The sequence below is a fragment of the Corvus kubaryi genome, unplaced genomic scaffold (assembly GCF_017639235.1).
Source record: "Corvus kubaryi isolate FWS band 111438036 unplaced genomic scaffold, C.kubaryi_AGA036_p1.0 37341, whole genome shotgun sequence".
Taxonomy (NCBI): Eukaryota; Metazoa; Chordata; class Aves; order Passeriformes; family Corvidae; genus Corvus; species Corvus kubaryi.
In genome coordinates, this window is record NW_024581112.1 from 12,177,460 (window position 1) to 12,189,047 (window position 11,588).

At 48.1% G+C, this 11,588-nt stretch overlaps 1 protein-coding gene across 4 annotated transcripts in view; it reads left to right on the top strand.

Moving 5' to 3' along the window:
* PEX5 (peroxisomal biogenesis factor 5) overlaps positions 1-11,057 on the top strand; it is an 11,514-nt gene extending 457 nt beyond the window's left edge. The window contains exons 2-16 of one of the 4 annotated variants that reach the window (XM_042031330.1): positions 172-375; positions 814-849; positions 1,041-1,173; positions 1,865-1,999; positions 3,017-3,122; positions 4,295-4,385; positions 4,752-4,868; positions 5,234-5,326; positions 5,503-5,622; positions 6,205-6,348; positions 8,441-8,511; positions 8,681-8,896; positions 9,036-9,201; positions 9,398-9,555; positions 9,921-11,057. In XM_042031330.1, the coding sequence (XP_041887264.1) occupies positions 226-375; positions 814-849; positions 1,041-1,173; positions 1,865-1,999; positions 3,017-3,122; positions 4,295-4,385; positions 4,752-4,868; positions 5,234-5,326; positions 5,503-5,622; positions 6,205-6,348; positions 8,441-8,511; positions 8,681-8,896; positions 9,036-9,201; positions 9,398-9,555; positions 9,921-10,122 (1,938 nt within the window). In that variant the 5' untranslated portion in view covers positions 172-225 and the 3' untranslated portion in view covers positions 10,123-11,057. Of the gene's footprint in view, positions 1-83; positions 376-813; positions 850-1,040; positions 1,174-1,864; positions 2,000-3,016; positions 3,123-4,294; positions 4,386-4,751; positions 4,869-5,233; positions 5,327-5,502; positions 5,623-6,204; positions 6,349-8,440; positions 8,512-8,680; positions 8,897-9,035; positions 9,202-9,397; positions 9,556-9,920 lie in introns of those variants that run through there. The other 3 variants (XM_042031332.1, XM_042031333.1, XM_042031334.1) reach the window with 3 other exon arrangements.
* Positions 11,058-11,588: the final 531 nt, after the last annotated feature.

Consider the following 11,588-nt stretch of genomic DNA (forward strand, 5'->3'; position numbering starts at 1 on the left):
GCTCGGGGCGCGGGGCTCGGGGTCGGGGCCTTGCTGTCCCGGCGGGCGGGTGTCAGTCCTCTCCCGGGCCGGGCCCGCGGGGGAGGCGGCGCTGGCGGGTGGCAGCCGGGTCGGGGTCAGGCGGTCGCTCCGCCCGGCGCTCACCCGCTGCCTGTGCCGCCCCGGCGCCAGGTGCAGGCGCGGCGGGGTTCGGCGCCGACCCTCTCTCCCTCCCTGCCCGGCGCCATGGCCATGAGGGAGCTGGTGGAGCTGGAGTGCGGGGGCTCCAACCCCCTGATGAAGCTGGCGGGGCACTTCACCCAGGACAAAGCCCTGCGGCAGGAAGGACTGCAGGGCCCGCTGGCCTGGCCCCCCGGGGCGCCCGAAGCCGCAGCCGTGAGTGTTGCTCCCCTTGCTGGGCTGGGTCCTGCCGGGTGCTGGGTCGGTCAGCTCGGGCTGGGGGTGAGCAGGGAGGGGGACTGTCGGTGCAGTTGGTGTCGTGTTGTGGTTTTTTTTTTGCGGAAAAAGGCCCAGGGGTCACCCGAAGCAGGGCTGTGGGGTGAGGGCATGTTTGTAGGCATGCAGCGGGTGTTGGTGGCTGCGGGGAGCTGTGTGCCTTGCTGTCACAGGCCCTAAGCCAGACAGTAGTGGGACGGGGCTGGACAGGATCCCTCAAAGTGTTCCTGCTCCTTTAGCAGGCAGCTAATGCAAGAAAATGTTGACAGCCTAAGCTCAAGGAAGAAGAAGATATAATCTAATTGGGTCATGCTCTGTGTGTGTGTAGAGGGGTATGGGATCAAAAATGTTGACGCAATTGCCCACTATTCCCTGCAGGTATCCAAACCACTGGGAGTAGCCACTGAAGATGAGGTAAGAACAGATTGGTTCATTGCCTTATAGCTTTTGATTAATCTTCTTAAACCTTTTCTTGTCAACACAGTTGTTATTTTACCCCTTACCTGATGCTAATATTTCCTTTAGACGTGCCCTTCTCTCACGCTCCATGGCTCTGCCTGTTCATCTTCTGTGCAGTGTTTGTAATCCATCTCTGTCTTTGGCAGCTGGTTGGAGAATTTCTGCAAACGCAGAATGCCCCTTTGCTGTCCCGTGCACCCCAGACCTTTAAGATGGATGACCTGTTGGCTGAGATGCAAGAGATTGAACAGTCAAGCTTCCGACAGGCCCCTCAGCGAGGTGAGGGGAGCTGAAGTAGGTGGAGAGCTGGAAAAGATCTTGATGTTACGGTTGAGCTCCTAGCAGGGTGGTTCCTATCTATTGAGCCCTTCTGAGATTGTATCTGGAGTATTGTTTCTGGATTTGGGCTTCCCAGTACACTGATCTACTGGAACAAGTTCATCGGAGATCAGTAAAACATTCAGGGACAGGAATACATGTTGTAAGAATTAAGGCTGAGGGAACTGGACATTTTAACCTGGGGAAGAGGAGCCTGAGGGGCAGGGGTGGAGTGTCTCGCTCCTGTCTTCAGCTGCCGTGGTCAGGATCTTCACAGCAACAGTCAGGAGAAGGACAAGGCGTAATGGACACATTTTGTGGAAAGGGGAACTGACTAGGTATGTGGAAACATTTCTTCCCATGGAGGAGGTAGTTCAGTACTGGAACAGGTGCCTAGGGAGGCTGGGGAATTGCCGGCCATGGACAAATTCAGAAGTTACCTGATGAATGCCCTGAGCAACTTCATCTCTAGCTTTCACGTTAATCTGCTGTGAGAACTCTAGCAACCTCCAGAGACTCCTTCCAAGTGAAATATTTCTGTGATTTTATTACAAAAAGAGGAGGATCAGAGGTGATTAGGGCTAGCCTGGAGCACATAAATGGTGCCTTTGAGTTCTCCAATCCTCACTTCTGTTTTTTTTTCTTCGTGTAGCTCCAGGTGTGGCAGCCTTGGCACTGTCTGAAAACTGGACCCAGGAATTCTTGGCTGCAGCAGATAATGCTGGTGATGTCTCTTCAGATTACAATGAGGCTGACTGGTCACAGGAGTTCATTGCTGAAGTGACAGGTGATGTGTCCTTTTCGGAATTACTGTCAAGATATGTCCAGTCACATGCCTGTGTACAATGAAGAGCTACTGAATGTGAAATTGGAGTATTGCTTTGGGCCCAGCAGTCAGTGTTTCCTGTAGCAGCTTTACTGAGGTGGAGGGTAGGAAAGCTGCTTTGTGATGGTGTTATGGTTAAGTCAAATTATGAACAATGTGGTGTGGAAGCTTTTATTCAGGTGTAAGGGTCTTCTGGTTTTAGCTTTGGTTACTTAGACTATATAGGAGACGCATGGTATTTAAACTGCTCTTATGAAAGTTATGATTCAACTGATGCAAGTCGGAGATGGCCTGGTGCTGCTTCTTGTTTACATGTTTTCTAATTCCCTCTTGTAAGGCTAAATTTGCCTTTGGTACAAAGGTAAATACTCTTTAGTAGGCTTTGGCCAAATACTTTGTGTCAGTTGCATGGAGGTAGAGGGATGTTACAGCCTGGAAATGTGCAAAGTGAGTGTTTCTGGCCCAAAGGTTAAGCTTTATTTGAAAAACCATCCTGCATTGTGTATAGAACTGGGTCTGGAATAGGGTCCTGTTATGATCCATGCTCTAATCTGGAAATTATGGACAAGTAGATGCTGTTCTCTTCTCCAGGAGTGGCCAGTGTAGAAAGCTGAGTGCTCCCACTCTTTGACCTTCACTCTTTATAGTTCTGGGGCTATCAATTAGAATCTACAAAGGTCTGTGAGAAAGTTCTGATGAAAACCTAGTGCTTTGTAGGCTGTGCTTTTGACGGAGACTTGTAATGCATTGCTAATTTTCTTGACCTACATAGTATCCCACAGGGAGCAGATGAATAAGTTGTGATATTAAAGTAGAAAACCATAAGTTTATTGTCCCCACAGTGGCATCTGTATTAATTCACTGTCTGAACCTAAGGCTTGATTTTTAGATCAGAATAAACAAAGGTAGAAGAAGCAAGCATAAACAAAGGTGTGGTGGTCTGCCTGTCTTACTTTTCTCCCCATTCTTCCCATGCAGATCCATTGTCTGTGTCTCCTGCCAAGTGGGCAGAAGAGTACCTAGAGCAGTCAGAGGAGAAGCTGTGGCTTGGGGAATCAGAAGATCAGTCTTTGGCAGATAAATGGTGAGTCTGACTTCTCAAGACCAGCGGTTGCTGCTAGGCACTTGGGTGGGTGAAGTTTGGAGAGGTGATAGAAATCTGCTGTGGCCTGAATGCTTTTGAGTCATTTAACCTAGACTGGTGTTCTCAGGCCTTTGGTTTCAGAGAGAGGAGGAAACAATGCTTGCAAACTGAAGTTTTTAAGAGTGTAGCTTTTCTGTTCTCTCATTCCGGGAAGATACTTTGATCATGTAGGCTAACTTAATCTCATGCCTAATGCAAAGCTCCTTAAAGTAACTTCAGGAGTGAGTTCAGGAACTTTCTTTCTGCAACAGATACTTTTTACTGGACTCTACTGATTGTAAACTTTCATAATGTAATTCTTCCTATCTGACAAACTACTTCCAGCCTTTCCGTGACATATTTCTAGGCTCAGCCTTCTACATACTATTTTAATGTGGTTTTTTGTGGTAGATTAAAGATGGATCATCTCTCTGTAGGTATATGTTGAGTACAGTCAAGTTTTTTGATTAAAGAAACAAAACACACAAGAATAATTAGATCTTTCCTTAAAAAAAATTTGTATATTTGGATTGGAGCCTCCTGGCTCTTGCCTTCTCTGATAGCTTTCTGCAAATAATGGACATTCCTGAGTTATTGCCATCAGTTCCAAAGACTTTCCCAAGGCTGAGTGTAGTGGTAACACCTAGAACTGGTCCTATCCTGCTGTAAGCCAGACAAGTTATATTGAGTTGTGTCTTTGCTGTAAGCCCTCAATGCTCTGCAGAGCTGATGCTTTTCCAAGACACTGTTTTCCTCTTCATTGGGCATGACCTACTTTCTTTGTTCCTGGATATGTGACCTTGTTTCTGGTAGTGCTAAAACTTGCAGTATCTGATGGCATGTGAGCTTGGCAAGGAATCCAGACTGCTCTGCAGAACTGTGCTGACTCTGTAATTGTTTAATTCTGCTGCTGTTTGGGTCAGTCACTTGCACAGTTAACTTAGTAGTAATTTTGAATTTTTGCAGATGGATAATGCTACTGAATCACTTAGGAGAAGTCCAGAATCTTTGAGGAGGGGTTGTGTCCCTCAGTACTCTTGTCTGGCCCATTGTGTAGACTGTTGTTAGTGAAAGAGTTTGCTGTTGCCTGGTATCAGACTAGCTCTTTCCCTTTTTACTGCCTTGGAACACAGGTATGAGGAATACCAACCTGAGGATGATCTTAAGAAAACTGTTACTGATTTCCTCTCTAAAGTGGATGATCCGAAACTCAAGAATACTGAGGTGAGAAATCTGACTGGGGCTGAGATTAATTATTACTGTGAATTAGTAATTATGTAATTAGTAATAATTATATTACTGTGAATAAGGGGTGTGGGGAATTGGGAAGGGTGAAGACAGTAAAGGAATAAAGCCTCCTGTTGTCCCATGTTTCCATTTCTTCCCTGATTCCTGGGAGTTGAACCCTACAATACACTTTAGATATTATCCATCTCCACTCTTGTGAAGTCCAGTCCTTCCCACCTTTCCGGGCCTTTTGTGCTCGCTCTGCAGAGAGAAGCCCTCTTAGTGAAGGAGGGGGGCATGGGCAGAGGGCTTGTGGGCACAGCATCTGCCCAGCTCCACCCTTGTTTCATTTCTCTGCTGCAGTTCCTAAAGTTTGTCCGCCAGATCGGAGATGGGAGGGTATCGATCGAAGCTAATCAGGTGACCCACAGAGACCAAGATCAGGCAGAGCAATGGGCAGCTGAGTTTATACAGCAGCAGGTAGGAGCCCCAGGCCTGTATGCTCTGAAGGAAGAAAGCATTTTGCCACAGTGCACAGTCTGGGAGCAAAGGAAAATGGCAAGTCCAGCTCTCAGCAGTGCTGAGGGAGACAAGGGAGGGGCTGTTGGGCTCTTAGTAGAGTCTAGCCAGAAGCTGGGAATGTATTTGGACAGTTGGAGTTTTCTCATCTCCCACAGCATCTGGGAGGAAGAGGAGATTCAGATGAATTCGTTTCCACTTCATAGGCCATCAGTTCTTACTGATGGGGAGGAAGGGTTGTCACACACCCTCCTGCTGTTTTGGGATGTGCCCTGAGGTTGCCAAATTCTAAAAAGAAAGGTGTGTTTCTGTTTCCAAACTCCCAGGGGGCATCCGATGCCTGGGTGGATCAATTTGCGCGATCTGGGAACATGTCAACTCTTGATATGGAATTTGAGCAGGCAAAGGCTGCTGTGGAGGTAAAGCTGGCTGAGAAGGAGGGCTGGGGTGCCAACTGAGAGCCCATGGTAGGGTTATCTCTCTCCTTTGCATGCTCTGAGGAGGGCTGGGAACATTCAAGAGGGAGTTCTCTGGCATGTCTATAGACCTGAGTTTATGGCTGAGGTACTCCAGTCACACTTTGTTCTCCCTTCAGTCAGATGTGGAGTTCTGGGACAAACTCCAGGCAGAATGTGAGGAGATGGCCAAGAGAGATGCAGAGGCTCACCCTTGGCTCTCTGAATACGAAGACCTCAACTCCTCATCATATGACAAGGTAGGGGAGAACAGGGTCTCTCAGCCCTAGCACTGTGATGGGCTGCCTTGGGGAGACTGGCAGTGTGTTTGCCTCGCTGTGAGTTCCACAGACCCTAAATGCTGCTGGGGTTCCTTCTCACACTGATGTTTTGCTGTCACTTACACTCTCGTCCCAGATCAGCTGGGGGTTAAATACTGTTTTCACTTGGGCTTGTCTGCAAATGCTGTCTGGTTCTTGTCCAGCACCAAATACCAGTGAATACAGGGGTTCTTCACAATGAGTGAAGTGTTGTGTCCCCTGGCCCCATCCCTGCCCCCCTCCCCCATGCCCCTCCAAGCTAATAAGATCCACACTAAATGTTTTGTCTCTAGCAACTTATTCCGGGTCTGGTTTGGGGGATTTCTCCAGCACAGAGCAAGCAGGAAGAACCACCACTGTTCCCTGATCTGCTGCCATATAGCAATGAGGACTAGGTGCTGGCTAGTCTGCAGCTGGAGTGTTCCTGATGCAGCAAGACTAGACTGCTGTGCTGTAGAGAGTGCACTTCTCCCTAAGCCTGTCTCCTAGCTTTAGCCCCTGTGTGTCTGTCTGCCCTGCTAGGGTTACCAGTTTGAGGAAGATAATCCCATGAGGGATCACCCGGATGCATTTGAAGAGGGGCGGAAGCGCTTGGAGGAAGGGGACCTCCCCAATGCTGTCCTGCTCTTTGAGGCTGCAGTGCAACAGAAGCCAGATCATATGGAGGTGAGTGGCAGCAGAGATAACGGGCTGAGCTGTCAGGGAGGGTGTAGAAATCTCACTTCAGTGTTAGGACCTGTGCAGGGTGTATGAAAATGCCTCATTTTTTTGCGGCTCTGAGTTTCTAGCTGATGCATGTGAATCCTCAGGGAGCCTCTGAGTGAGGTTTCTGACTTAAGATCTGTTACAGGAAGCACAAAGTCACATGGCCCCAGAGCTGTGTAAAATCTTTGGAGCACATGAGACTGTGCATGGAGCCAAGACAAGGAGTTCTCATCTCTCAAGTGGCTTCTGTGAAAGTCTTTATTGGCATTGTAAGCTTATGGCAGGTCACTGCTTTCCGTATCTATTAAATTCTAATTCTGAGAAGCTCATTAGACTGTGGTTCTGACTAAGTCTTTCATCTAGGTGTTAGATGAAGATGTGACCCAAAAGGGTTGAGAGAGGTGGCTTGGGTGTTTTCACAGCCTTAATTGACGTTGTGAGCCAAAGAAGGATTTTTACACTGAAGACAAAGTTCCAGCTCCTTGCTAAGTGAATACTTTTTTCCATAAATCACTTCATTTTCTGCAGGATGAATTGGGAAATGGAATAGTCCATGTGCCTTTTTCCAGGGGTAGAGGACGTGGATATTCTCAGCAAGAACATAAATATACCCATGTTGTCTGTTTCTGGAGTGCCTGCCTCAGGGATACAGGGCTGCTGAATTTTCAGTGTGTCTTGTTCAAGCCCTGCTAATTATATATGACTGGACATACATAATTTGATTACCCTTAGACTTAGATGAGAGTGACATTTTGGAACGAGGTTCTTGGCTTCTGGGAATAGGCATCTAACTTTCTAGGGTACTGGTAATAGGTGAAAAGTAAGCAGAAGGTTTGAAGATCTGCTTTAGCTTTTAAGTGGTCAAAAGGTGGTGTTAATCTCTTAGCACTGTCGCTTTCTTCTCATAGGCAGTGTGGGCTGCAGGCTGAGCATGATGGAGAGGTAGTTGAAACCTTAGGGGAAGAAATCTTGGGCCAGTTCTGGCTAGCTGTATTGGAAACATTCTGAATTCTTCTACTGTGACTACAAAAAGTACAGGAGAAGTCAAGACTTCACAAATGGCACAGTGATCAAATAGACGTGAACAATTGCTCTGAAGGAAATGTCATGTTTGCTTTGGTCCAAGTCACAACTTTACCTTGAATCTCATCAGGTCTGCTGCTGGCAGAACACTGCAGTTACCACTGCTCAGCTCTGCTTGAACTGTAGCTAGCTATGTATGGTGAGGCATGAGAGATTCAAGAGAGTAGATTGCCTTCTGCTTGTGGTGGCTTGTGCAGGGTTTCTGTGTCTTTGCTAATGAAACAATTTCCTTTCTTGAGGCAGTGTATACCTCATTTTCTGACTTACATTCACAAAGCAGGTACATCATACTGACAGTCCCACCAACTATCTAGCCTGTTTTGGACCCAGGGGTGTGGTTAACAACATAAAGTAAACAGATACTTTGGATTTAGTGCCTAGTTAAATATTCCTTACATCAGCTTCTTGGAGGTGGAAGTCATTTTCATGTACTGGTGTCATGATGATTGGAAATTCAGTAAAATAACAGTGCTTCTACTTTCAGGTCTGGCAGTCAACTCTGCAAGGTTACTGCTTGCTAGTGGACCACTGCACAAGTACATACAGCTGCCTGCCTCGGGGGTCTCATTATTAGCACTGCTGCTATGCCATTTTGTTCTTGGGAAATAGGAGATCTGCATTTTCCTCCTTCCTCTGCAGTTTGACCACAGTTAGAAGTTAAAAAGTGGAGATTCTGTGATTTAAAAATGTAAAACTACCAGCAGTTGCTTTATGATAGATTTCCAGGTAGACATTCACTTTTGTTCACTATACCAATGCCAATTTTATTGTCTTTGAGGACCTATGTGCCATGACATCTGTGTATCTTTTGAGAGGAACTTATACCTGTGGCTAATATGTATATTTTGGTCTATTTGATCTCATCTAAAACTGTGTGGGATAATATACTGGATTTAATCGCTGTGTTTGTGGCTTATTGGCTGATTTTTTCCTCTGTAAGTCTGACTTTGTACATCTATGTCTTCCCCAGGCCTGGCAATATCTGGGAACCACCCAAGCAGAGAACGAACAGGAGCTTTTGGCGATCAGTGCCCTCAGACGGTGAGTGTTGCTTCAGAGCTGCTGAGTGTGGCTCCTTGTGGAGTGCATGGTGCCACAAGGACCATACGGCTGTCACAGGGTGCTCTGTCTCGATTGTGTCACCTCCTCTCTCTGGGTGTCTCCTACACTGATTTAATACCGCAGTCACTTCTCATTCTTCGCCCTGCAGGTGCCTGGAGCTGCAGCCTGGGAACCTCACAGCACTTATGGCTTTAGCAGTCAGCTTCACCAACGAGTCCCTGCAGAAGCAGGCCTGTGAGACCCTGCGGGACTGGCTGCGCCATAAACCGGACTATGCCCACCTGCTGGACAAGGAACCAGAGGAGAGTGTCTCGGGGACAAACCTGGGGCCTTCCAAGCGTGTCCTAAGTTCCCTGCTGTCTGAGTGAGTTATGGTTACAAATTTCAGCCTTTGGCTGAAAGGCTTCTTGGAGGGCTCAGACTGGTCCAGGCAGGAGCAGAGTGAGCAACCCAAGGCCAGCTCTCTCCACAGTACACCAATATCCTGTTCTGTGCTTTTCCAGCTCACTGTTCATGGAGGTGAAGGAGCTGTTCTTAGCAGCTGTGCGCAGCAACCCCTCAACTGTGGATCCTGATGTCCAGTGTGGCCTGGGTGTTCTTTTCAACCTCAGTGGCGAGTATGAGAAGGCTGTGGATTGCTTCAGTGCTGCTCTCAGTGTGCGCCCCAATGTAAGAAAGGGGCAGACTTGGGGGGTGCTAGAGGTACTTGGAGATTTATGGGTGAAGGTTTGGGTGGAGGTGCTGCGTGTATGAGAGGTGCATATTTGGAGTGGAAGAATAACACAGACATGTGGAAGGAAGCGTTGACTTGGAGCTTAAAGAGATCCAATTCATCTCAGCCCTTTCTCTGTGCCCCTTCCTCCAGGACCACCTTCTGTGGAACAAGCTCGGTGCCACCCTGGCCAACGGCAATCGGAGTGAAGAAGCTGTGGCTGCGTACCGTCGGGCACTGGAGCTCCAGCCGGGATATATCCGCTCTCGCTACAACCTGGGCATCAGCTGCATCAACTTAGGCGCCCACCGGTGAGCACAGGATGGGCAGCTCTGCTGTGGCCCACGAGTTTGTGTGCTTGTGGGAGACAGACGGCTGTAGGTTATGCAGGCGGGGCCACACTGCCTGCAGCCTTCTCTTGGCGCAGGAGAGCAGAGTGAGTGTGTGGACTCTGCCCAGAGATCCAAGTGTCATGCAGTTACAGGTGGAGTAGAGGCCATCTGGACTCGGGATTCTTTTAGAGGGAAAAGGGGGACTTCTGGTTCTGGAGCAGGGTAGGATCTGGTGAAGAGGAGGAAACTGTTCTGGAGGAGAAATAGTTTAGAAGCAAAGGGGGAAGGGAGTATGAGATGTACCATCTTCTCCACTAAGCATGTGTGTGTTCTCCTGTTGACAGCGAGGCTGTGGAGCACTTCTTAGAGGCTTTGCACATGCAGCAGAAGAGCCGAGGTCCGCGGGGGCAACAAGGAGCTATGTCTGACAACATCTGGAGCACCCTGCGCATGGCCCTCTCCATGCTGGGCCAGAGTGACCTGTATGGGGCAGCTGATGCCCGTGACCTGCCCACACTGCTTCAGGCATTTGGCCTCCAGCAGTGACTCTGGGACAGGCTCCCCTGCGAGTGCAGCAGTTGCCTAGCCCAGCAGTGAGTGACCTTTCTTAGGGAGAAAATGTTCACAAGGGTTCACACACATCTTTGCCCTGGTAGGGCAGATCATTGACAACTGTTTTTTTTCAAGTACCCCCCCTGGTGAAGTGCCCAACTTCCCCCACCTGTCTGTTGTGGCCTGAGCATTTCTGAACGGTTCACATTATCACCTCCATGACCTCCATGACGACTGACACTGCTGGTTCACAGATGATCAAAGTGAGGAAGACAGCAGCATCCCGCCCTCTTGCCAGGCTGCATTTGCAGTAGTGCCCAGCTTGGCTGTGAGACCTTGGCTGTGAGAGCCATTCTGCAGAGACTGCCTGCAAGGGTGTGTCTTGAGTTCAGGCTGCTTTGGAGGGTGGGATTGCTGTTTCACCCAAAAGGGTGAAAAATTCTGGGGTTTGAGCATGCTTCCCCATGTATGTGCTTGCACGTGTGTATATGTGGGTTGCTAGGGAAAACTGGGGCAGTAGTCCCCTTTTCTGGCCACTGGTAACTTCATGGTACAGCCAGATGCTACTTTCTCAGTGTCTCTTCATGAACCTTTTAAGACAAGAGTATTGTACTGATGCTGGGGACATGGGGGAGGCCCTTACCCTGTCAGGGTAAGGGGAGATCCCAGAGTTCTGGCTTGAGAGAAAGTGATGGGAATAAAAGTCTAAAATGTAACCTCTCCCAAAATACGATGAGGGAAGGGGTCAAGTCTTAATTTTTTCTTGCTCATCTGTCATTGTTTTCCTTTGTGCAAAAGCCCCCATCTTGTGTGTAACTGAATCTTGTTAATTATAAATATCTGTATATGATTCTATTGGGGAAAATTGTTTTTTAATTGTAAAGTATTTTGTATAATAAAGGTACAAGCCCACTGCTTTTCAAAAGATAGAGTCTCTCTCTGTTTCTGTCTCCCGTTTTGACCCGGGTTTTGCTTTATTGATAGCTCGCATGCCAGGTGAAGCTTAAAGGACCTCATTTTGCTGTAGCCCTAGGCTTCAGTTCAGTGAGCCAGCAGAAGAGCTTCCCTGTGCCAAAAGCTCTCTTTTTCTTTGCTTAGGTTTAGAGGTCACTGATGCACTTTTTTTCATCTTCTGAGGGAAGTTGTGTTACATTTTATCACCTCTGTAAGGAATCTGACTGCTGCAGTAGCCAAGGCTGGGGGCTTAAGCAGGAAGCGCTGCCCCTTCCTCTTCCATCAGCACCTGTTTCTTCATATCTCAACCTCACAGGCTTGTTTTGTGGCTGGAGCAGAAAGTGCGTGCAGAGAGTAGTATTTGCTGTATGTTTTCTGAGCTTTATTTTCCCCTGTATCTCCAATCCAGCCCTGTGGCACTGAGGCCTACGTGCACTGTTCTGACATTGCTGTAGTGCATGCAAAACAACTTGCTGCTTTTGCTGTCTGAAAGGAAGGGAAACTGC